The 24,778-nt window shown below is 54.8% G+C and overlaps 1 protein-coding gene across 9 annotated transcripts in view; it reads left to right on the top strand.

The window, feature by feature from the left end:
* Positions 1-24,778, top strand: part of RALGDS (ral guanine nucleotide dissociation stimulator) — a 56,722-nt gene that overhangs the window by 16,691 nt on the left and 15,253 nt on the right. For 3 of the 9 annotated variants that reach the window (XM_021543550.3, XM_021543549.3, XM_021543548.3), the window contains exon 1: positions 16,426-16,620. The exons of the other annotated variants lie outside the window; for them this stretch is intronic. In XM_021543550.3, coding sequence (XP_021399225.1) covers positions 16,441-16,620 — 180 coding nt within the window. In that variant the 5' untranslated portion in view covers positions 16,426-16,440. Of the gene's footprint in view, positions 1-16,425; positions 16,621-24,778 lie in introns of those variants that run through there. 9 annotated transcript variants of the gene reach the window in all.

Here is a 24,778-nt window from a genome sequence, read left to right as displayed (position 1 = left end):
GGGCACCGAGGTGCTGTGACCCCACCCCGGCACCATCCGGGGGTGGTGAACTTCTGGCAAAGTTGACGATGCCAAGAGCTGGCACCGCCTCCAGATGTGACCGTTTCCTCTCTGAAGTGCTGTATCCTGAGGCAGGCTGTGGCGCTTGCCAAATCCAGGGCACCAAAACGAAAGGAGGGGTTCGGGAGGGAGGGGAAGCCTTTCTGTGTGCGGTAAGAGTCGTGTTGTGGCTCCATGCAAAAAGGAGTGTTTGCTGTGCGTGTCCTGCTGCCCTGGAGTGGCCGGTGGGTGTGAAACCCTGCGAGGCAGCTCTGCCTTCACGCACCTTGGGGGCTGCCCTGCCTGCTGTCACCGTCCCTGGGCTTCGGTCCTGCCCTCCCGCTCTGCTGCAGCTGCAGCTTTGCTTCACCACGCAAAAATCGGTGCCGATTGCAGCATTGAGGCAGAGCTTTCCCAATGTGGGTCAGGGGATCCCTGCTGAGGGCTCCTCTTGCCCCTCACAGAGACACACCCCGAATCCGACTGTGCATGAGGGACCCTGGGATAAAGCTACTGGAGAACCCAAAATCAGGGGCAATTCTTTCTAGAGCTGGTGGGTGCTGAGTGGTCGGTGTCCCACCTGTGTAAGGGTTTTGGGTGTGATCCAGGTGCTGTTAAAATCTGAGGCCGAACTTGCTTTGATTTTTGGAGCAGGGAAAGCCCATCTCTTGCTCTATGTGCTCAGGGCGTGTAGTGTCACTGCAGGAGCTTTAAATCTGGATTTTCTCCATGGCCACCAACTGTTCTGTCACAATCGCTGTTACCTTCCCTTCAGCATTGTCTGTGTGTTTAAAGAGGTGAAACGAGAGCACAAAAACGAGCCCAGTTCCCAGGAGGAGGGAGCACTCTCCTGCAGGGCTGGGGAGCCCCAGCCCAGCATCCTGAGCGTCCCTGCAGGGACAGGGGACTTGCAGGGAGCCTCCTAATTTTAGAAACAGCCCGGGGGGCTTGGCCAAGATCGACAGTGTTGCTGCACTAATGAGGATAATGAGGATACCTGTGGCGGCCACTGCGGAGCTGCTGGGGTGTGCCAGGAGTGGGCAGGTGCCTCCTGCAGCATTCCTGGGAAGGAGGGAGGGAGGGAGGGAGGGAGGTGGCTGGAGCGGGTGAAGCAGTGCCTGGGTGCTTTCTTCTCCTTCAGCTCGATTCCTAAGCAGCAGATTTCTCCAGGCTTACGGCAGGCCATCTCCATTCCTGCTCAGCAGTGCAGTCTGGTGCTGGAGTTCCCTGCTGCAGCCAGGGGGATCCTCAGGGTTTGCCCGACACAGGTGGAGGCTTCCCCGCTTCCCTCCCTGCTCTGGGACCGGGCACGGGGAATGCCCTGGCCTGGGTCACTCAGGGACCTCTGCTTGCTTATCCTGTTCCTGGTTTTTAGCAGAAAAGGGAACTAATTGTTGAGGAGGCTGTGCAATATGTTAGTACTGGTGTTTTTTCTTATTTGGTTGGGTTTTTAACAATTCCTACGAGCTCTCTGGAGGCTGCAGGGTGACAGCCAGTCCTGGCAGTGAGGCTCTGGTTGGTAACGGGCACATCAGGGTGTCCCCAGATGTCAGGTCATGGCAGGACAGGAGAGGTTAGGGCTTCCCTGGGGAAACTCCACCTGCCAGGGGTCACACTGGACTGGGTCTCCAGCACCCCCATTTTCCCATTGCCCAGCCGTGTTCACTGGTGCTTTCACCCCCTGCCCTCTCCTGTGCTGGGCAGGGTGGGATGAAAGCCCCATGGGCAAGCAGTGTCTGGCAGCACCCGTGAGCAGGAGGTGGGTCAGGGGCTGCTCTGCCTCTCCATGCTCACGTACCCCTGCTCCGAGGCTCAATTCCCATTCCTGGACAGTCCATGGCTGGAATCTCCATCTGCTGCACAGCACAGACTGGGAATTTCCCCAGCAGGGAAATCCTGAGTGGCGTTTTTGTCTGTGAGGTGATGGAGAAATTCCTCTTTCAGAGCTGGAACATTCCCCCAGGCAGGGTTTGGTGTCTCACACCCACCCGCAGGTCCCTGCTCATCTCCTGCCGTCGCTTCCCCGGTCTGCGTGGGCAGCGGGGAGGGAGCAGTGTTGGCATTTCCCCCTCTATTTCAGGGCTTTAATTTCTATTTCAGGCTCATTAATTTCCTTTCTTCTTGGAGATGACACAGGCAGGCTGGGAAAAGTTTAGGGGCTGCATTACCTGGGCTCTTCTGCAGGATCCTCTCTGTCTGTGTCAGTCACATCTGGGCCATCCCTGAGCCTGAAAAATGGGCTTTGCTCCTGCTGCAAACCATTCACTGATCACACCACTGACCTTTTTCAGGCTGGATTCCCAGGGAGCAAAGCTTTAACTTCAAAAAGGAGCAAAGCAAAGCCCAGGCTGGGGACACCTCCCAAAACCAAGAACCTCTGGGTCAAGTCTCTTCTCCCAGGGCAGCAACACAGTTGGGTTCTCATTTCATATTCCTATTTTTTAGGGAAATTTCTCTGGCCCAGCAATGGACTGGGTCTCCTTTGGGGGACATTTCAGCAGCAGGCGGGTGCTCATGCCCATGCTCAGTGGGTGGGTGGGGTGAACATCCCCCCCAGGTTACCCTCAGCGTGGTGCTGTGTATCAGGCAGAGGAGGCTCTCATTTCTGCCCCCCTTGATGGCTTTCAGTGGGGTTGTCAATCCCCCCTTTCATAATTCAGCCACAGCAGTTGCAAAATTGCCCAGACTGCCTCTTTTGCTCTGATGGGGAGGAATTTCCAAAGCTTTACTAACAGGAGAGCGACAGTTTCAATGTCTGGAAGGTGGGGAAATCAATGAGCAGGCTGTTGCAAGGGACATAACGGCTTTTTGTGGCATCTCGGGCACTTCCCTGACACGGTGGAGCTTTATGGCTCGCTCTTTGTCACCTTGATTGGCGACATCCCCTCCGTGCGGGGCCGGGGTGAGCCGATGATGTCCCGTGGGATGCTGCTGCCCCTCCCAGGGCATCCCTGCCCACCCACGGCTGGGCATCCCAGGCATGCCAGGCTGGTGCCATGCAGGGATCACAGCGTTGTGAAAGCGCTGGGAAAGCCCCCCTTGCTGCAGGCAAGCTCAGGGGAAAGAAAATCAGGGCAAAATCTCTTTGTCCCGCTTGGCCACTTGCATCCTCCACAGCCTGTCCTGGCGGTCTCCCCATCTTTACCTTCTTCCTTTCTCCTCTCTGATGTCCTAATAAGTGCAGCTGGTCTGACTTCAAAGTGGTTAGCAAGTGTTTTCCACCCCAGCGAGCTAATTAGTTAAATTACATTTCACATGCTAATTTATTCCTCTAATATTATTTTTTTTTCCTCAGCATACTGAAATACAGGAGAAGATAAAAGCTTGGTTTGACCTTAGAGCCAGGCTCAGAGGAGCTGGAGATGGGAACTGATGATTAGTTCCCGGGTTTGGTGTAGCACGGGCTTATTCCCTGCCGCATTTGAGACCTCATTCGGCAGAGTTTTAAGAGTTTTATCTGCCTGCAACCCGGGCATCCTGCGTGAAACGCTGTCCTGTGGCACACAGAAAGAAAACTTTCAGACCAGCAGTAATGAGCTGCTAATTTCCGACTTCATTGTTCCTGTCCGCAACGCAACACCCGCTATCACCTCGGAGTGCTGCATTAAATAGCAAATTAATCCTTGCAGAACTGGCTGGGAATGGTGTTACTTCCCCCATCGGGGCTGGAAAGGCTTTAAGTGGGAGTCAGACAGGGCCAGGAGCTGATGCTGGTGTCAATCCCAGGTTGAAGTTGCTGGGGATGGAAAGGCTTTAACTGGGAGTCAAACAGGGCCAGGAGCTGATGCTGGTGTCAATCCCAGGTTGAAGTGAAGCTGCCAACAGCCCCGTGGTGAATCAAAGTCTGCCGTGTCTGTATCAAAAGCTGATTCTTTTCCACTGCGTGCATATGGTAGATGTTATCGAGAGGGAGGAGCTGCAAATGAGCTCTAGGACCATTTCCTGACCACGGCTGCAGTCAAAAACAACAAATTCCTCGATCCCAGCTCTTGGCCAAACTCTCCTTTTCCCTCAGACAAATCATTGCTTGGTTTCTTTGGAGATCATGAGAAACTATGGAAAAAGACTCCCAGGTTTAATTCTCATCTGTAAGGGCAGAGATTTAGGAGCACGCCGTAAAGTCTTGTGATTTGTGGGGACTGCCCTGGCTTTGTGCACATCCATGCAGTGCTGGGGTGTCCCTGCAGCCCCAGGGATGTGTGTAACCCCTGTGCTGCTGTCCCAGTGCTGGGGGAGAGCATCAAAGCACTGCCCCACGAGCCACCTGACACTGCTTTGTGCTGTCCCAGGAAGGACAATTCCTGCTTCCAGCCCTGGGCGAGGCTTCAGGGAGGGAGGGGTTGGTGTGATGGCTGAGCCCTTACACTGTTTTAAAAGGGATGGGGAAAAGGGTCCCCATTTGCTGCTGTTTGGGTCACTGGTGCTAAAGCATTCACCTGTGCCTGTGCTTCCACACCGAATAAACATGAGAAATCCAGCCCTGGGAGTGCCAGGCCAGTAATAGCAGGGTTACTACAAATAAGCAGGTAGCAGGGTGTTGGTGATGCAGACAAGAGCTGCTGAAGCAGAATGAGAGCACAGACCTCTGGAGCCTCAGCCAGCACCCCTGGGGAGCCCTGTCTCAGGGCTCATGCTGGGCCAAGGGCTTGTCATTATTGCCTGAACTCTGTCACCTCTGCAGGTTTTGAGATGCCCGGTGCTCACCAAATGTCTGTGCCCATGTGTGGCCACACCAGTGGGTCTGTGGTGGTCACCTCCTGTGTGCTCACTGCAGGGGCTGGACTTGCCTGAGCAGCTCTCACTGCTGCCCTCGGAGAGTTACTGGTGCAATTAAAGCTGTGCTAATTCTCTGTGTACGAGGCAGAAGGAGCTGATGTTTCCAGTAATTGTTCAGTTGAACTATATTCAATATATTTTTCTAAGTGGCCTGGCTGAGTCTGTGCTTGTGAGAAAATGAGGTAAAACACCCTCAGCTGGTGCACATCCAGGCCAAGCCTCTGATTTTGGTGGCATTACAACCTGTCCCCAGCTAAGAACGTGGTGTTCAAGGTGACCTCCTAGAGTGCTTCTCTGCTTCTTTGCTCTTCCACCCCATCCTTCAGCACCAACATTTCTATCTGGAGCTTGAGGGCAATGTGAGAATTTGCTCCTCGAGCAGCTTTTACTCTGTAGACGTGGTTTTCCCGGAGGTACAGGCTCTGCCTCATGCACTTTCCCCCTCTCCAGTGAAATGGGATCTCTTCCCTGCACTTGCAGCTTTCTCTCGCTCTCAGCTCTCAGTTTCCATCCCGAAGATCCCGTGGGATCGGCAGAGCCTCTCTGGTGGCTCCAGGTGCCGCCGGGGCAGCTGCACAGCCAGATCCTGGGGCTCCCTGCCCCGGGGCTGGCACCATCCCTGGCTCCATCCCTGCCCCGGGGCTGGCACCATCCCTGGCTCCATCCCTGCCCCGGGGCTGGCACCATCCCTGGCTCCATCCCTGCTGGCTCCATCCCTGCCCTGGGGCTGGCACCATCCCTGGCTCCATCCCTGCCCCGGGGCTGGCACCATCCCTGGCTCCATCCCTGCCCCGGGGCTGGCACCATCCCTGGCTCCATCCCTGCCCCGGGGCTGGCACCATCCCTGGCTCCATCACTGCTGGCTCCATCCCTGCCCCGGGGCTGGCTCCATCCCTGCTGGCTCCATCCCTGCCCCAGGGCTGGGCTGGCACCCTGACTCAGGGCAGATCAGCCTCGGAGCAGCTGCCTCCTGACACTTTGGTTCAGTAAGTGCAACTTGCTGGCTCTGTCACCGGGCTGGCTCTGTCACCGGGCTGGCTCTGTCACCTGCAGCTCCTGCAGGAGTGTGCCGTGAGCGCTGCCGGCGCTGCCCAGGCGTGCTCAGATAACACAAATCCAGTTTGCCGACTGGTTTGGCACAGCACAGGCCGTCAGAGACAGGCTGTTTGCTGCCTGCTTTGGGCCTTTGCCAGAGCAAGGGGACTGTTTGCCCCTGGCTATCCTGCCCTCGGTGGAGGTGCTGAGTTGGAGGTGTGGGTGCTGCCTGCCCGTGGCTCCATCCCCTCCTCTGCACAACCTGGAGAGCTTTGTGGTGTCAACACTGCTGGAAGGATGGGCTGCACTGCCCCAGGAGTTGGTTCTCCCCAAATCCTCCTGCCTGCTCCATCATATGACAGTGGTGTAACAGGACAGGCAGAGCTGCTGGTTCAGATGGGACAGAACTTGTGATATTTGGTATTTTTAACTCGGGGTTCCTGGAGTCATGCGTGTGGCATCACTCGTGGTGTCTGGAGAGGACAGCACATGCTGCACCCCAGTGCTGTGCTCCAGAGCTCAGGCTTTGGGGCACCACTTCCATAAAGATGCTGGTGCAGGCCTGACTTGAAGAACCTCAAGGGCTGTTTGCATCCAAAATCTGATTTTCTTCTGTCACCTCTGTTCAGGCATCTCCTCAACCCTGTGTCCTCACTCCTCTCCTGGCTTCTCTGGGGTTGTCCCTGGGTGTGCTGGGGCTGCAGCAGCTTTTGGCAGCAGGACATTGGGTTTTGGCTTCCAGCTGACAGCCCAGGAGTGTGAAACACCCACTCCCATCCTGCTGATAACTGCATTTGTAATTTGGGTGCTGTGAGATCCTCAAGGACAGCTGTGAGCATCAGGCCCTTCACCTGGAGGTGTTGGGGAGCTCTTTGGGAGGACAAGGCTGGTTTGGGTGTCCTGAGGAGCTGTTTGGGAGGACAAGGCTGGTTTGGGTGTCCTGAGGAGGACAAGGCTGGTTTGGGTGTCACAATCTCGGTGATGTCTGGCTGTGATGTTGGTGCCAGGGAAATGCAGTGCTGACCTGAGACCAGGGGGCTTCCTCTCCTGCCTGCCAGGGAAGCAGCACCCAAAAATCTCCCTTAATAACCCCCTTCCGCTCATCCTTCAGGCTCCCGTGTGCATTGCTCTGAGGGTCAGGGGTTTTTCTTTCATCACAGTGCCTTCCCCAGGAAACTGAACGCGAGTTAGAAACTGCAACCGAGCGGGGAAGGAGGAGCGATGTGGTTTGCGGTCCAGAGCCCGGGCTGGCCGGGCAGAGCCGCTTCTGGGGGCTCTGGGGAGAAGCGCTGAGGGCAGGGGAAGCGGGATGGAGGAGATGCTCCAGCCCTGCGGGCTCCGGCACTGTCGCGGTCGGGGCTCGGGGAGCCCCTGGCCGGGGGGATCCCGCCCGGGCAGCCCCGGAGCTGTCTGGAGCCAGGAAATGGAGATTGATCCCTCCCCACCCAGCTGCGTGCAGAGCGAGAGGGAATCAAAAGCAGCTGAAAATCCCGGATTTCCCTTTCTGCAGACGGGGATGCGGGAAGCACAGGGGAGGAGGCAGACAAGTTAAGTGGGTGCAGCTCCACCTTTTCCCGACGCCTCTGCACCCGCAGCCCCTGGGGGGAAGTGGCCCTCCCAGCCCTCCCCAGTTATTTATTTATCTATAATCGAAGAGCTGGCTGCTGCTGACAGTCCAGCTGGTCTCAGAACGGCACCAGACCCTGAGACCTGTGGCACACTTCCACTCCCACGAGTGCCAGCTGTGCCCTGGGACGGAGCTTTGTCAAAGGTGACTCTCAGCTGGGGCAAGGAGAGGGACAGGGAAGCTCCCTGGGGGTTTGGCTGCTGGGAGAGATGACTCAGTGCATGCCCTGGCTGGGTGGCACCGTCTGTGCCACCGTGGTACGTGCCCACGCGTCACGGAAACGCTGACACCGCTCCGTACCCGCGTGGCACGAGTGGCATTGGGAAATGAGCCCTGGACACGGGGCTGATCCTCGCTGCTGGGGTTAAAACCACCCTGCAGTGGGGCTGGCAGCTCAGGGACGGGTGGACCAGGCCGTGAGCTCTGCTTTGCCACGGGAGGCAAAGAGGGGAGAAGCTCCTCAGGGCCCCAGTGGTGCACAAATCTGGGGGAGCCCCTCGGGAGCAGCTTGTTCCACTCGCTGTCTGCTCCTGCAGCAGCTCGGGTCGTGTTTCCTCGCTGTTTCCCCTACTGTCAGGGGAGCCAGAAGGAGCTTAAAATGTAATTTCCTACCAAAATCAGGCTGATGCTGTCACGGTGTCCCTCTGGCTGTGCCCTCTCTCCCCACATGACTTCTGAACCTGCCGACCTGCCTTGCAGATCTGGCTGGGGGCTCGCAGATAATTAAGTCTATGCAGAGATGATGAAATGAGATGGTTGAGAGGAGGAAAAGAGTCTTGTGAATGCCCCAAAACATCTGTAGCATGAGTTCATGTATTATTAGACACCAGCAAATCCACGTGGGAGATGCTCCTTACACACACTTAACCACAAAAACATTTTCATTCTCGGTTCGTACATTTTTAGGCACCAAAACCAGTCTCGAGACACAAAACCATAGGAAGCAACACAAGTAGTTTCAGTGCTCATGGGATAACCTTTTATTTTAATAAAACCTGAAATTCTTTTGGCACTCAACGTGATTCCCAGAGCCAAGGCTTGAAGGAAAAACAACATAAATCATGGACTCAAAAGCAAAAAGTTGGGAGGGTCAGCAGCACTGTGGCTGGACTCAGCCGTGGTGTGACCTGGTGGCACTTGATGAGTTTGTTGATATTTCTGCCACCGTGAGGGACAAACCTGGCTCTCAGTCACTGGCATACAGTATTGTTTGGGAGAGCACTGCTCCTCCGTGCCAAAACCCCCACAACAAAAAGAGTCCTGCTGGCCGTGGAGAGAGGCCCTGGAATAACTTCCCCTTCTAAAACAATGCGGAACGGAAACGTTTCAAAGTGGTAATTACCAAAGGGAAAATCATTTTTTTTTTAAACATCCTTTGAGCGCCTAACAATACCTGGGAATACTGAAAGACTTTTCCAATTCTTAATTGACTTTTCAGCCATGTCGCTGCTTGTTTCATCTCTGCAATAGCCGGCTCAGGGCTGAGCAGTGAAACTTTCCCTCTCCAGCTCTTGCCAGCCCCTTTTCCTGACTCTCACGTGGCCAAGAGCAGTAAGTGTGTGCTCAGGCTGTCACAGCAGAATGTTTTCATGTCCACTCACCGCATCCCTGCCCAGCCCGTGGTGGATTTGGCCAGGATGACTTGGCAGTGTCAGCGCTGGGCGCTGCTGCTGCTCCAGCTGCCGGGCTCTGCTGCTGCTGCTCCTCCTGCAGCTCCTCTCCCTCATCCCTGAGGTTCTTCTGGCTCCTCTCCTGGCTGCTGGCTTTCAATCCCATCAGCTCTGCACTCTGCTGGAGCGTGGCTCCAAGGTTTCTCTCCTCACTCCAGACCGAGCTTTCTTGCAGCTTCCTGACGTGTCTGGGTTTTGATTTATGCTTTTTCTGACGTTTGGGCGGTCAGAGGAGATCCAGGACCATTGTTGGAACATCCTTTTCATACCCCCTCTTAAGGGGCTCTGTTCCTGTTTAACTGGGTTTCTTATTCTCAGTAATCTCAGTTATTAACGTGCTGTGTGTGTGTAACTTTCCTGTTGCTTCCTTTATCCCCATGATCTGGCATTTAAATCTGTTCCACCTTATTCCTATACTGGGAGAATTTTGTGCAAATCTGTTTTATTTCCCTACCTGTATCTCTTCAGATCGACTCAGCACCTTGCAGCCTGTTTTGGCACCATTTTTAAGCTGGCCTTTGCAGATGATATAATATAATATAATCTTGTGCAAGGGATCAACTCCATGTGCTTCTTCCCTGTGCCTGTGCTATGGCATCACTTTTCTCCTGCACTTCTCAGCAGCTTTGGGGCAGCATTCTGAAATGTCAGTTTTAAGGAATTTAGAGATTTTTAGAGGAGCTAAGATTTTTGTTAGAAATAAGCCTTACTAGAATTAATTAAAATAAATGAGTAGGCCTAGATGAAGTTAAGAGTTAGCAGTTAACTAATAATTGATTGTTTGTCAGCACAATGTTGAGTTAGCTGGGTTTATAATGAAGAATACACAAACTGACAAATTGCTTTTAGGAACATAAGACAATTGTGGCCTCCTCTGTTCTGAAACCAACTGAAGACAAGGAATGGGAGTTCTACCAAGAGTTCATTTGTCATATTTGCATTGAAAAGGTAGAAAGGTCAGAACGAGGAAGACTTCATTGACTTCCTCATTTTGGGACTCCTCCCCATGGAAGGGACACCGACCCATTTCAAGGGACAAACCACGCATGCTGAATGGCTTTTGGAGTGATTAGCATATGAAGTGGGGAATGGGATGTACCAAAATGATGAATATGGATTTGTATTTTGTGTATTCAATACTTGTATGGATAAAAAGACTCTGTAATCACCTGGAAGGCACGGTGTGTATTTGGGAGCAATCCCACATACAATAAACACACACTATCTAACTTTAAACTGTTAGAGAGTTCTTGTCCGTCACAGTTGGATATCGGTACTAGATCAATATCCAGATTTCTATAATAAATCAATTCCTCCCTTACCTGTGTCCAGGCACATCCTTCCAGCAGCAGGGCTGCAGCTTGGGCTGGGGGAGGAGCTGAGGAGGAGAAGGAGGAGGAGGAGGAGGAGGAGGAGGAAGAGCTGCTCTGCCAAGCAAAGTTTCCCTGTTGTCCACTGGGATTTCTCCGTGGATCAGTTTCCAGAGCCTCTTGTTTCTGGGATTCTCCTTTTACACGATTCAGCTGAACGTGTCATTTTGGCTGGTTGTTGTGGGTGGAAAATTGTACTGCCTGCCCTTGGATGTGTTTTTGAAAGGTGAGGAGAGCCAGAGCTTTGCTCTGCTCTGTATCCACCCAGGTGGTGGATGTGTGTTTTCAATATAAAATGAAATCTCACTGTTTCATTTAATTTTTCTGGCAGATGAGAAGGAACAGCTTGATTTCAGAACTGAGTTCCCCTTATCCTGAGGGGCTACACCTATTTCCACCTTTCCCTGCAATTTTTTTTGTGGCTCCATAACCTTTCCCCTCTTTTCCACCAGTGGTTTTCCTTTCCCTGGCTGTTCTGTAGAAAAGCCAGGCAAGCAATGATGGAAATTAAAATAACGGAGCACCCGAGAGGCTTGAACCCACCACACACTGATTGCTAAGCAACAGGGAGAAATGTTTTTCCTGTTTTCCTTTTGGTTGCAGGCACCTTAGGTGGTATCTGTTGAAAGAGCTGACTGAAACACTCTGGCAGAAAGGTGATAGGGAGATAAAAGCTGCCTTTAAAGACAAACAGCTCAAGAAATAATGGTCCTTAGCAGAGGAGCTCTGGTGTGTCTGCAGCAGTTCAAAGCCTGCTGGACTCTGCACTCAGGAGAGAGCCACAAAAGGGAAAACGCTGCCACCAGGAGCTGCAGCTTCCTCCCGGGGTGGGGATGTCCCTAACAAAACTCACTGGGTGTCCTGGGATGGTGAGCTTTGCTCCCTGCATCCCCCTGCCAGCAGTGCCCTGCAAAACTCCCTGAGGTCTCTGGGTGCTTTCCACACCTTGGGCCCTGCTGTCTTCAGCTTTTTGGGCACATTTTGATATCACTAGTTGTGTCTTGCCTCTTATTTTTCTGAGTATTTTCTTCTTTGCTGCCAAGGAATCCAGGTGCCTGCTTGAAGTGTGCTGTGGTCGCTTCTTTCTGAGAAAGTGGCTTGGTCTTCCCCCACCCCACATGTTGGCCTTGTTCTGATGGGATTTTAGAGGTTTGGGAAATTGATGTTTGTGTTGTTGCTTGCTGCCCTAATGGGAACTCCTCAAATACTTCATAAATTGCCTGGAGAAGAGAAGGTTCTGGGGCAATCTTGGCAGCCCAGAGCACAAAGTGGCTTCAAGAGAGCTGGAGCAGGACTTTGCTCGAGGGTCTGGAGTGACAGGACAAGGGGCAATGGCTTTAAAATGAAGGAGAGCTGATTTAGATTAGATATTAGGAAGAAATGTGCCCTGTGAGGGTGGTGAGACTCCAGTGAAGCTGTGGCTGCCCCTGGATCCCTGGAAGTGTCCCAGGCCAGGCTTGGAGCAATGTGGGACAGGGAAGGTGCCCCTTTCCATGGCAGGGTTTGAACGAGACAATCTTTAAGGTCCTTTTCAACCCAAACCTGTTGGAATCTAAAAAACCCAACCTCCCCAAAAAAATCTATGATTCTGCTACGGCCAAGGGGGTGGTGTAAGGAGTAGGATGGAGGAGAAATATCCCTGCAAGCTCTGGAGTCTCCAAGGCTTGTGGAATAATTGCTGAGCTTCAGGACCGGCAGCCTCGGCAGGAGCTGCCGTAGCCCAGCTGTGCACAGGGGCTGCAGGAAATGAAACACAGAATAGCTGGATGGAGACTTTTAGATCCTGATTGCCTGGGGATTTGCTGTGCTTCCTCTGCTAGGAGCTGACAGTAATTAGGGGCTTGCCTGGCTGTGTTAATGCTTGCCAGCACAGCGTTCACAGTGCCTGATCTGTCAAAAACAGCCCCGAAAAATGCCCAAAACCTGGAGGCAGAGTGACCCAACTGCCCTGGGTCTGAAATACTCAGCAGAGAATCTCCTAAAATCCGTGCCTGCTGTAAGCGGTGGCAAGTGGTGGGTGGCTCTCATCTAAAATCTGGTTAAATCAGGACATTGGTCATGCTGGGAGTGAGAAGTGGGTCTGTGAGGGTCTGAGATCTGTTGGTCCCCAAATCTGGGGGAACCCAGTCTCGCATCTCTTACAGATTGTATGGACAGAGCAGTGACAAAATTTTCCCTTCTTGCACAAGCTTTCCCCCTCATCCTGAAGTGGAAGAGACAGTACCGGTTGTTTACTGTTGGATTATTATTATTACTATTATTATTATTATATTTCTTATAAAACAACCTTCCAGCTGAGTCTGAGCAGTGAAAACAAAAGTATTTTCCAATTAAAATTGGAATGCCCAAAAGATTTTGATCTAGCATGTAATGCCTAACCTCCAGCTAGTAATTCTTGTAACTAGGTATCACTTTTCCTGCAAAATGTCTTGAAAACAGCAAGAAAAGGGCTTCCCCAGCTGCACAATAGAAGGAAGTGCTAAGGGCTCCATGTCAGAGCCCGACACAGACTCGCCTTGTGAGCTGGTGCCAGAGCTGGGACAGAGGCTGGACAACATTGCAACTCCCACATAAAGCAGCCCAGTTCCCCTCAGAGGCTGCAGATTTGGGTCCTGGCTCTCTTGCTGGTCCAACAGTGAAAGCTGGAGGTGTGTGATGCTCCAGAGGGGCTCAGTTAGAGGTGGTGAGGGTGATTCCTGCCTCCTCTGCTCAGGGCTGAGATCAGCTCTTTGCAGCTCCTGGCGTCGGTCCTGCTGTGGTTTCACTGAGGCTCAAAGGGAACAGGGGTTTGTTGGGGTGCTGGCAGTGCCCTGGGGGTGCTGGCAGTGCCCTGGGGGTGCTGGCCCTGCCCTGGGGGTGCTGGCAGCACCCTTGGTGTGCTGGCAGTGCCCTGAGGATGGTGGCAGTGCCCTGGGGTGCTGGCAGTGCCCTGGGGGTGCTGGTAGTGCCCTGGGGGTGCTGGCCCTGCCCTGGGGGTGCTGGCAGCACCCTTGGTGTGCTGGCAGTGCCCTGAGGATGGTGGCAGTGCCCTGGGGATGGTGGCAGTGCCCTGGGGGTGGTGGCAGTGCCCTGAGGATGGTGGCAGGAGCACTGGGTTGTTTGCAGGCAGCTGATGCCAGGCAGGAGCAACTCCTGTGGAAGTGTTTGTGAGCCATGCTTTGGGGTGGGCAGCCTCACTTGATGGCAAAATAAACCAAACCCCACAGCAACACTGAGCACAGGAACTGGGTCACTGTGAGTTTTGCCCTGTTGGAAAGATGCTGGAAAGCCCCACTCAGCAGCAGAGCAGGGAGATGAAAGCAAAGGAGGGCTGGAGGATGCAGCTGAGGGAATTTTCAGACACCCTGTGCTGAGGAGAGACAACTCGGGGTCCAGGCTGAGCCCAGTTATTAACTGAGTCTGAATCTGCAAGTCCTGACTATAACAGATTGATTCCCAAACCAGAAAACTGGCTTAAAGTTTCCAAAAGTTTCTCTGTGTTACCCTCTCCACGTTATTGACCCTGCAGGAAAGGCTGGAGACTGCAGCAGAGGAGCAGAGCTGCTCCAGTGTTAGCTGTGTGGGTTTTTATTTATCCAGCCAAGAGCTGATTTCAGAGCGGTGGGAAGACAAAAATCGGTGGATTTCCCACAGCACCCAATTCCTGGGCCTGCCAGAGTCGATGGGACATTTAGAGATGACAAGGAAAACTCAGTGCGTTGTGAAAAGTTTCTTGCTGAGTTTGCCAAGTGCAAATTCGCAGTATATTTTTTTAATGAGTCACTCAAGCATTGATCGTTTTCTTAAATCCCCGAAGTCACGTGCATGTCAATTAATCACATTTTGTAACAATTTCTTGACCTTCAAGGGTGCTGGAGGGAAACCTGAGGCTGTGATGCTGCCTGTTCCCTTCCACCTGGGTGCTTAAAGGCAAACAAGAAGCCCTGAAAAGTTATTTGCTTTGAATCTCATGATTTTCAAGAGCCTTGCCCCTGACAGCCGAGTGTTTGGGGTTAGCTGGGCAGAGCAAACATCCTGAACTTGGGCTCCTGACCCCGCTTTGAGTGTTTTGCTTTTCAGACCCAGAAGGTTCCCCAGAGAGGAGAAAGGAAACTGACTGGCTATTTTTAAACCCCCGCAGTTGCCTTCCTGCCTTATATTATTTATTATCCATTATCAGAAGTGTTTTTCCCCTGAAACCATCTTTAGTGGTCAACCGGGGGACGCAGAAAATTGCCCATCAAACAGAGCTGCTTCTTTCTGCAGAGGTCAGACGAAGCTGGAGGCTCTGGGAGGGCTCTGCCAGCTGCAAATGAGTGCTGCTGTTGTTTGCTGTGTGCACTCCCGCCGTGCCAAGCGAGTCCAGGCCTGGGCTGTGATTACTCTGCCCTAAGACTCAAACATGAAGCAAAGCAGTCTCCCTCTCAAATATTTCACAGCCCAGAGAGGCAGCAGTGCTTTCTGCTGGAAAACCAGGTCCCTAACTCTGCTTTTAGCGTGTCCCGAGCAGAGGGATGCACAGCACCGAGTTTAACAGCACATCTTGCAGTGCCACATGGTTCCTGCGTGACGTGGCAGTGGGGCTGGGGACACCTCTGCAGGGAGTGTGTATTGCCCCCCAGAGATGTGGGGCAGTGCAAGGCCCTGCTGCTGGGCTGGGTCCCCTTTCCCAGGATGTCCAGGAAGTTTCCTTTGACCTCTTTGGCTCCAGATAAAGCAGGACAATAACCCACGTTGTCCTGGCTCATCCTTCTGCCTGGTAAACTTTCCAGTTGGAAGCTATCACAGCCTGGCAGCTTTGTTAATCCCTTCCTGCCCGGGCAGGAGCTGCTGGTGCCCTGGGCAGAGCTGGACATGTGAGCCTTGGCTCCATCCTCGCTGGAAATCAAGCTGCAGGGCTGGAAGGCCCTGGGAGGCCGATGTTATTTCAGCTGCAGAGGGAGCTGAGGCATGAAAGTCCGGGTTTTGGTGGTGTCAGCAGCAACTGGCCGGGCCCTGTGATGCAGTTTCTGAGCAGTGTGCGAGGAGGGAAGGGGAAGAGCAGGGGAGGGTTGGAGCACGCAGTGCTCGGCGCAGGGGGCTGATGGATGACAAACACTTCAGCCCGTTTCTCTCTGCCTCTGAAAACAAAATGATGTTGCAGGGGTCCTCTAAAGTGGGATCTGCAGCCCTGCTGTCCCCCAGGCTCGTTTTGCTTTCCCAGAGTCCCTGCTGGGCTGAGAGCAGGCGCTCTAATCCCTAATCCCCCCTTCGCCTGTGCATGGGGGGCCTGGCGGTGACTCACATCACTTCATCCCGCAGGGCTGTGACCGTGTCACCGAGCCCAGCCGTGGCCAGCGAGGGGCTGAGGCTGCTGCTGGGGGGCTGGGATAACGCTCAGATGAAAACACGTGCTGACGGCATCCACTCGCCCGCAGTTAACACTTTTTCTTTGCCTAGTGGTGCGCGAACCCCAGGTGCTTCAGCAGCACCTGGTGACACAAAGATCCTCTCCCAAAGCCGTCGTCACCTGTGTGACTTTCCCATCGGCGGCGTTTCCCCCGCCCAGCTGGGACTGGAGCTCTGACCACCCCCGCAGCCCCCCGAGCATCCTCCCCGCTTTGTGCGGCCTCGGGGCTTTTCTCGCCTCCCGTGTCCCCGTCCCCCCTCCCCGAGGGGGCCGAGCCGCGCCGGGCCGGCCCCCGGGGGCGGGCGGAGGCTTCGGGAGGAAATCCAGCGCCTGCTCCGCAGCCGAGCCGGCTCCGTCCCGGCCCCGCCGTGACATCGGGCCGCTGCTCGGGCGCGGGGGCGGCCGCGGGCTCCCGGTGCGTGCCGCTCCCGCTGCGCTGCGCTGCGCTGCCCCCCGAGCATCGCCCCCACGTCCCCGCTGCGGCTCCCCGGGCAGCCGGGGGGGCTGGCGGGGCCGGCGGCGGGTTGCGGGGCCGGGGATGCGGCGGCCCCGCCGATGGTGAGCCGCCGCCGCGCCCCGCCGCGCCATGGCCCCGCCGGCCCCGAGAGGATGTTCGAGGGCTGCCGGCGGGCGCGGAGCCTCTGGGGCGGTGTCAGGCTGGAGGTGGCCGGCGAGAGCAGCCCCGTGGTGCTGCACAGCTTCACGCAGCTCGACCCCGACCTGCCGCCGCTGGAGGTGAGTGCGGGGATTTGGGGGGTTTGGGGTGCTGAGCGGCCCGGCCCCGCTGCGCGCCCCTCGGGGGGTTGGGGGGCTCCGCCTCGCTGGCAGCGCGGGTAGGGCTGGCCCGGAGTTTGTGGGTATCCGCGGAGTGTTTCGCAGAATTGCGTTACATAGAATCACGGGGCGGTTTGGGTTCGAAGGGACCGTAAAAACCATCTTTCCCCACCCCTGCCGTGGGTAGGGATGCCTTCCACTACCCCACGTTGCTCCAAGCACCGTCCAGCCTGGCCTGGAACGCTTCCAGGGATGGGGCAGCCGCAGCTTCTCTGGGCGCCTCACCAGCCTCACAGAGATTTTCTTCCTAATATCTAATCTAAATCTCCCCTCCTTCACCTTAAATCCTACCACTGCATGCCCTTGCAAAAGTCTCGCCAGCCTTCTTGTAGGCCCCTCTAGGTGCTTTAGGTGCTTCATTTTGTTGAACAAATGGGTGCCCGTGCTTGGCTTTTTTTGCTGTGAGTCCCTGTGCCCCTGGGGACTGGCAGGCAGCTGCCAGGCTCGGCAGGGAGAAACCAGATGCTCTCCCTCCAGGCACCCAGGGAAAGGGGCTGATTGTTAAAACTTCGGGCTTTTAATATTTCATTTGAGACTTTGGCTGCGGGAGGCAGGAGTCTGCTCAGATCTGAGCTGTTCGTAAGGGCTTCAGGCTTGTCCAAACCACAAAAGTGTCCTCTGGGAAGGTTACGGGCATTGGGAGGACTTTCCTGGAGGATGCAAAAATATTTGTGCTTGTTTGGGTTCAACCTCGGGTGCTTCAAAGTCAGGCTGGTCGCAGCGAGGCCCGAGTGCTTTGTTGATGGCAGTTGCATGTGGAGGCACCCGAAATTATCTGAGTCAGAGCTGGGCCTTTTATCTTAGCAATGGATGATCGTCATCGGTGCGGTGGGAGTGTCGCTGATCGGGAGCAAACGGTGTGTCAGGAGGAGCTCAGCGGGAGGAAGGTTTTGCCGCTCAGAAGTCGCAGCCCTGGCGGTGCAGGGGTTAATACCAGCGAGGGTCAGCAAGCCTGGCTTTGCTGGGATTTGGAGCCAGCTGCAGATGTGCTGCTCTGGATGCTTCCCGCTGGAATGGGGGCGGTGGAAGGGGGGGAATGGCCACTAAATCCTCTCTCGTTGCCGTGCAGATATCCGCCGAGGGCAGCCAGCCTTTCGGGGAGGGCAATGGCTCCTTCTCCCAAACAATCAACCCCACAACCTGCCATGGAAAATCCTGGTCAGGAAGGGATGAGCTCAGGCTCCGGCTGTTCCGCTTCACCTCTGGCCTGGTGGCAGAGCTCATCAGCTCTGTGAGAGTTCATGAAAGCTCCATCCAGCTTGTTTTCCCCCCCTCTCCTCTCCCCGCCCGTCTCTCCTCTCCTGGGGGTGGGCGTACTGACATCTTTGGAGTGCATCATCTGGTTCGTGTTATGCCTGGCAGGAAGTCCAGCCTCGGCCCGCGGCGCTCCGGGAGGCTGAGGGGCCGCGCTTTTGGCTGGGAGAGCAGGAGCAGGAGGGGGAAAAGAGGGAAAAAAGGGGGTCATGCAGCGTGCTGCCCCCCTCATCCCATGGGACAATGTGCCCTGCCTGGAGGAGGCTCTGGAGCTCAGGAGAGGCTTTGGAGCATCTTGGGCGATGCTGTGCTGAGAGAGGTTCATGTTTTGTGCATGGCCCCCACTGGCTCTGAGCAAAGCCCAGCTCACCTGAGCATGGCACGGGCACAGCTGCCAGGCAGAGCTGCTCCCGAGCTCTCTGTGCCCACGTTTCTGTGGGTTTGTGCTGGTGAATGGTCAGATCCGCTCGCTCAAGCGTTCCTCCCGGTCCTGAACAGAAATTCCTTCTTTTTTCCCTATTTCCAAGTGATGCTGAGAAAAGGGGCAGCCCAGAGGGGTGCACTGTGTGACCCACAGCCTCCTGAGCAGCCTTGGTGCTCATTGCATGAGCGGGGAGAGGAAAAAATGTGTCACTGTTGTGACAACTGTGGTGGCCTGGTGGGGTTGCAATCCTCAGGCAGAGCTGCGGATGCACACTGAGAGGAGAAAGCAGATTATTTGAATAAGATCCCCCGGGGACCATCAGTGTTTTGCTGAGCCCCAGTGACAGTCCCCAGGACACGGTGGGACCTTTGTCACCTCAGCCAAAGGGAGCTGTGCTGGATTTTGGCAGAGCTCGTGGGTGGATAGTCTGGTCCCACAGGGAATGGAGGATCCCTGGAAAGCTGCTGGGCAGGCTGCAGGGAACGTGGCTCTCTCTGGTCCTCGTGGCTCTCTCTGGTCCTCACTGAGACCCCAGGGGATGGCAGCAGGGAAGACTTTGCCTGTATCCCACAGCAACGGTATCGATCAGCAGGATCACTGTGAGCCAAGTGCTCTCACCAGGATTTTAACCACGGGGGATGGAAAATTTAAACCAACTGTGTCTCAACTGGGGGATTGATAGAGCAGCTTTGCAGACCTTTTGTTTTGACCTTTTCAGTTCCAATCCACTCCATATTCAGCACTGAGTGTCAATCCTTCCAGTCCAGCAGGAGCCACAGGGTGAATTTGGTGGCCCTCCTGGTCCTGCTGGCTAGGAATGGCCCAAAACACCACTGCAGATGACACAGACTGAAACTTTCATGCAGCTGATGTTGCTGAACCTCTGAGGAGGCCGGGCTGACTCATAAAAAAAAAAGCCCTTATAAAAAAAGTCCTTGTAGTTCTGGCTGTGTTTGTTTTCTGAACAATTAGGAGATTTTCAGTTGCTAAATTAATCCTTGAAAACTTGAATTGCTCAGCCCAGCTGCCTTGTAGGTCAATGCTTGTTCTCTACAGCTGGGAGGGAGAGGCAAAGATATCTCTTAAAAGCCATTTTCTTTTCACTTCCTATGGTGCCTTTGGAATAAGATCCTTTTCTCCCAGCCTGTTCTCCTCCCCCAGGCACAACCTGATATGTCCCTTGCAATTTGCCAGATGAACATCATCTGTTGGTATTTCTTGGATGGGGACCTACCTTCTGGCTCCCTTCCAGAGAGGTTTGGTGGGGACGCCTGGAACAGGCTGGGATGCTGATTGTTGGTGGCTGATGCAGGGTGGGAATAACAGAGGTGGGAGGGGTTTTTAAAAATTATTATTGTTTTATATGGTTGGAGAGAAGCTGGAGAGAAGCTTCCAAATGTGTTTGTGTAATAACTGTTTTACTCAGAGGCTGCTGTGCCATGTTTCCATAAGGGTGGGATCCCCATACTGGGGTCTCACTCAGGTTTTAATGGATTTAGTACCAGACTGGCAGCCCTGGAAATTGAAATCTGTGTTTGTTCACAGGCTGAATGGACAAACCACCCCCCAGGCTTCCCCTGTGCTTCAGCATCACTCAGCTTCAGCCCCCTGGCCCAGATCACACTATTGCTCCACTGCAGCCTCTTTTTCTGGCTCTCAGGGTGGCATCACCAGGCAGGGGCAAGTAAATGCAGGACTGGAGTATTTCCCCACTTCCCTGGGCCTGGCTTTGGGGTGTGATGAGCAAAAGGAGCATCAGGCCAGCTGAGCCTGCAGGGATGGGTCCCATTTAGCACCCACCACTGTTTGGGATTTGGGATCTGGCTGTGACCACCCCACTCTTAGGGCCAGAGCACAGCCTGTTTTTAGGGCCCTCTGAGCTGGTCTGGCCAGCAGCTCCTCCATCTCCCTTCCCAGCTCTCTAACCAGGCACTGTGTCCCCCGAGGGGAGTGTAATTGAAGGAGGAAAGAGCTTATTTAGGTCACTCCAGACCACATTTAAAGGCTGGGTATGCCCTGCTCACACTTTCTCTAACACCCTTATCTCCAGAGCTGCCTAATGACCGGCTTTCAAACGTCCATGCTCCTTTTATTTAAATATATCCTTGCAGCAGGGCTGTCTCAGTTCTCAAATATTTCTTCATCTCCCACGGACTCAGCAAGAGGGGGGAAAAAAATGTGGTTGCTAAGGAGCAGGATTTGGATACAAAGCTGGCTGAGCTGCTGGCGGGGGGCCCCGGGGGGCTCCAGCACGGCTCATGGCCAGGCAGGGTTTGTGCATTGCTTTGGTGGGACGGCACCTGCGGGGTCTGGGTGAGGAGGATTGGGGTTTGGAACGTTCCTTTGGCCTTGAGGAGGAAGAGTTGAGGTGTGGGACTCGCTCCTTTTACAGGTTAATGTGCTCATCTTGTGATGCTTGTGTGGGTTAGATCCCGCAGCAGCATCCGTGGCCGGTCCCAAATGTGTGTCTGTTGTTCCAGGGGCCTGTGGGATCTTTGTTTTAAAGAGAAAAAAGCATCTGTGGGCTGAAAGGTGAGTCTGGCAGTGGGGTTTGGTGCCCAGGAAGAGAAGCATCACGCCAAAACTGTGTGGCAGCATACCTGGAGCATTCCTGGGAACACCAGCAGCAGGGCAAGGACTGGGATGTTTGGATATACTCCAGTTATCAGGTGTCTCAGTGCCCAGGTGGGGACTCACCTGCACGTCACAGCAGCCCCAGGAATGATGCATTTGGACTTTGCTCCTGAGTCATTAGGGAAAGGGAGTGCTGAGCTGGGGCACGGAGCACTAATCCCAGTAATCCCAGTAATCCCAGTAATCCCAGTAATCGCAGCCGCTCCTCGGGAGGACAGCTTGGCCACCTGAAAGGAGTCACGGGGAGGGGGTCGGAGCAGGGGCAGAGCTGCAAGGGCTGCTCTGGGCACTGGGTTAGCACAGGGGGATTGCAGAAGGGCCTTTGTGGATGGGATTTTTGTTCCCCTAGCACCTGGGAACAGCTCTGCCAGAGGTGCCAGGAAAGTCCTTTCCCAATTCTCAGCACGTGGCAGCGTGGGCTGTGCTGAGCACTGGTGACTGCAGCTCCTCAAACCTCTGTCCCTCACCTGGTTTGGGTTTGTTTTTGTGATGTTATGCAAATCACCTCTCTGGTTTTCGGTTACATTCCCGGGGCTGTGTTGGCGCGGGTTCTTGTAGGGCAGCACTTTTACATTAGATAACGCCAAGTTCTCTCTACCTGAGGGTCAGGAGTTATGTGGCAGCTGAATGTCACTGGAGATTAAGCACAGGCACAGGCTCCTGGCGTGGCCCGTTTGCCTCGGCTGGCCCCACAGCGCTTTGTTTTCATTGCACCCTTGGTATTTGGATGAGCTCTGCTGTCAGAAACATGCTGGGGCGGGAAAGGGCGTCTTCCCTGCTCATGTGGGGTGCTGGCAGCAGCTGCCTGGGGAGCCCCAGGCTCAGCAGAGGCAGGATGGGGATGGCTCCGGCTGCCAGGCACCAGCCGAGTCCTCAGAGCCGATGGGAGGGAAAAACAAAGTTGGTCTAACTTGCAAACAGAGCAGATTGGAGAGGAAACTCATCGGAGGCAACTTCATCTGGAATGCTGAGGCATTATTTTTAGAGCGGCTTTGCTTTCTGCTAACCACAGTCCAGCAGCTGAACTGAGGGCTTGTGTGGAAACCTGCTTTGCAAAGGGCTCGCTACTCATCTTACCAGAACTTCTTTTCATGTGATGGAGCAAAACCACGCAGCCTTTCCTTGCTCCTTGCAGTGGTTGGGTCTCCATGGAGACTCTCAAGCTGAGAGCTTCAGGCTCCTGCTCCAGCCAGTGTGTGTTTGTGAAATTATGTGTTTGCTTTGGGTTCACCTCTAGAAGTTGGAACTGACTTCAGGAAACCAGGGTTTAGCCAAGCTGGGCGAAGCAAAGCACCTTGCCTGGGACTGGCAGGGGCAAAGCTCAGCTGTGGGGAGTCAGTAAGGATGCTGAAGCACCACCTTCATGTGGCTGGGGGGTTCAGGACCTCACCTGCCAGTTTAGGCTGAAACACGGGGCATTTTGGTCAGATTCCTGTCTAAAAGGCTCACTTGGTGGCCTGCTGCTGGCAAGGTCTGGCTCTGTGCACCAGAGCAGCAGCAGAGCCTGGGAGCTGGGGCTGATGCTGTGACCCCAACAAGCACTGCAGACCCTCCAGGGCAAGGCCAATACTCAGGTTGGTTTATCATCTTAAAGCAGCCCAGCTTTCCTCCAAAAGCTGCTATTTGTTTGCTTTTGGTTCTATTTTCCATGGCTATCTGGTCCCAGCTGCAGTTCTGCTGGTAGGAGCCCCGTGCTGAGCAATGCTGCTGACACTCACTGGGATTACTGGATTTCCAGACAATGTGCTTCACTCGATTCTGTCCCGGTTGCAACAGTGAGAACTGGCACGAAGACAGGACAGGCCTGGCTGGTTCTTCCCTGGCAGAGCTGGGGTGACTCAGAGCGTAGCTATGGATCACACCAGTGTCATAACAAACACTTCTTCCCTGAGGTGCTTCTTGGGGGGGTTATTCCACAAACTCCATCTCTCCCAGTCCTCATTCCCACGGATTTTGGTGTGTTCCTCAGCAAAAGTCAGCTCTGGGAGGATGGGGCTGTTTGAGGCTTGACTGGTCTTAATCCAGGGAACATCAAAGGAAAGGAGTCAGGGAAGGAAGGTGGGCACCTCTGCCCTCTTCACATGGATGCTGCCCCACGGTCATTGTGCACTTTTGGGCATCCCAGGGGTGTGTCCCCCAAAATAATTTAATTAAATGGGAGGGTGGGCTGCAGGAGTGCTCACCTGTGGCTGGTAATGGCAGAGGGTGAACGGGGCAGGGTGGCAGGAACAGATGAGTGAGGGTGGGAACAGGCTGTGGCCAGGAGGAACAGGCACCAGTGTGGTGTTGGAGCTGCTCCGACGTGATTCATGGCCAAACCCGCACCTACAGAGCAGGGCTGTGGGTCTGGGGAGGGAGTTTGCCCTCCCAGCCTGGACACCCACATTCCTTGCCCACAAATTTGGCACACTCGGCGCTCAGGGCAGGACCCGGGGCCAAACCTCACTGCTGAGGCTCCCGGTGCATGTGTTCAGGCACTTGACAACAGCAGGAATTTTATCTTTTTCCAGTGGTTTTCCCCCCAAAGGTGCCAGTTAATGCTAAAATCTCATTTGCCTCAGCTGTGGAAATCACCCGGAGCTGGCAGGAGCATCCCTTTCCCCCCCCCGCAGGTGTCGGCGTGTTGCCACCTGCTCACGTCGCACCTCCTGCCTCCTTGACACCTGTTTAAGTACTGCTCCCAAGGTGAGATTTTGTTGATTACAAAGCACAAGCGCTTGCTCTTGCCTCTTCCACCTCCCCGCGGGGAGGGGAACGAGTAGCGGGATGCCCTGGCAGGGGAGAAGCGGGATGCCCTGGCAGGGGAGAATCTCTGCAGAGCCCAGGGGATGCTGAAACCCGCAGCTGGGCTCCGCTGGGACACGCCGGGGCCGCGGGTGTCAGGAGGAGGCTGGGACGAGCCGGGCAGATCCCGGGAAGCACATGCCAGCAGCAAATGGAGGAGCCGAGCGTCATGGGGAGGGAGACCGGAGAACAAAGCCTCGCATTTATTCCCGCCGTCCTTTCACCCGTCAGCCCCTCTCTGCCTGGATTGTTCCTGCGTTTTCTCTGCTTCAGCTGTTTACTGGGTCACCCGGGTGCAGACACGCACGCAGAGAGCGAGCCGTGGCCGGGCTCGTCGCCGTGCCACCGGCGCTGCGAGCCCCTCCGCGGCCCCGGGGGCACAGTGGTGCCATTGATCCGGCTGGCAGAGCGTGCCCGGGGCCAGGCTGGGCTGAGGGCATGCACAGCCCCCCTGGCATCCTCCTCTGCGCAGCCTGTGGCCATGGGATTTAGAGGAGGGGGCCCCTAAAGGTCTGGGCTCGGCAGCTTTGCCCACGTTGGGTCACAGCGGGTTTGGTGGAGGGAATGCCTGTTGACGTAAGGCAGAGTAAACACATGGGTGGACACGTTTATTTCAGTGGGGTTTATTGCGGTTCAGCTTATCTAAGCTAAGGATGTGTCTCAGCTAAATTGAAATTAACCTTGTTCAAGTGGAAGCTCAGCCAGAGTGTGGCCAGGCAAGGCTGTGGCTTTTGGGCACCCCCCCAGTATGTGCACCTTCAAAATTCCCAGGCAGATGTGGCTTTGCTGCAGGCGAGTTACTGCACAGACATTTACGTTTACAGTTTAAGCAGGCTGCTTGGGAATACTGTGGGGTGAAACTCTCTGGGAATATCAGCGTGGGGCCAGTGGGATCTGGCAGTTGTGATCTTTGCTTTGCCCTTCTGCATGTCCCACCTTTTGTGTGCCCAGCTGAGCATTTCA

This window comes from Lonchura striata, chromosome 17, assembly GCF_050655825.1.
Source record: "Lonchura striata isolate lonStrDom1 chromosome 17, ASM5065582v1, whole genome shotgun sequence".
In the NCBI taxonomy this organism is placed as follows: Eukaryota; Metazoa; Chordata; class Aves; order Passeriformes; family Estrildidae; genus Lonchura; species Lonchura striata.
The sequence above is the reverse complement of the archived record's forward strand: the minus strand, read 5'-3'. Positions and strand labels throughout refer to the sequence as shown.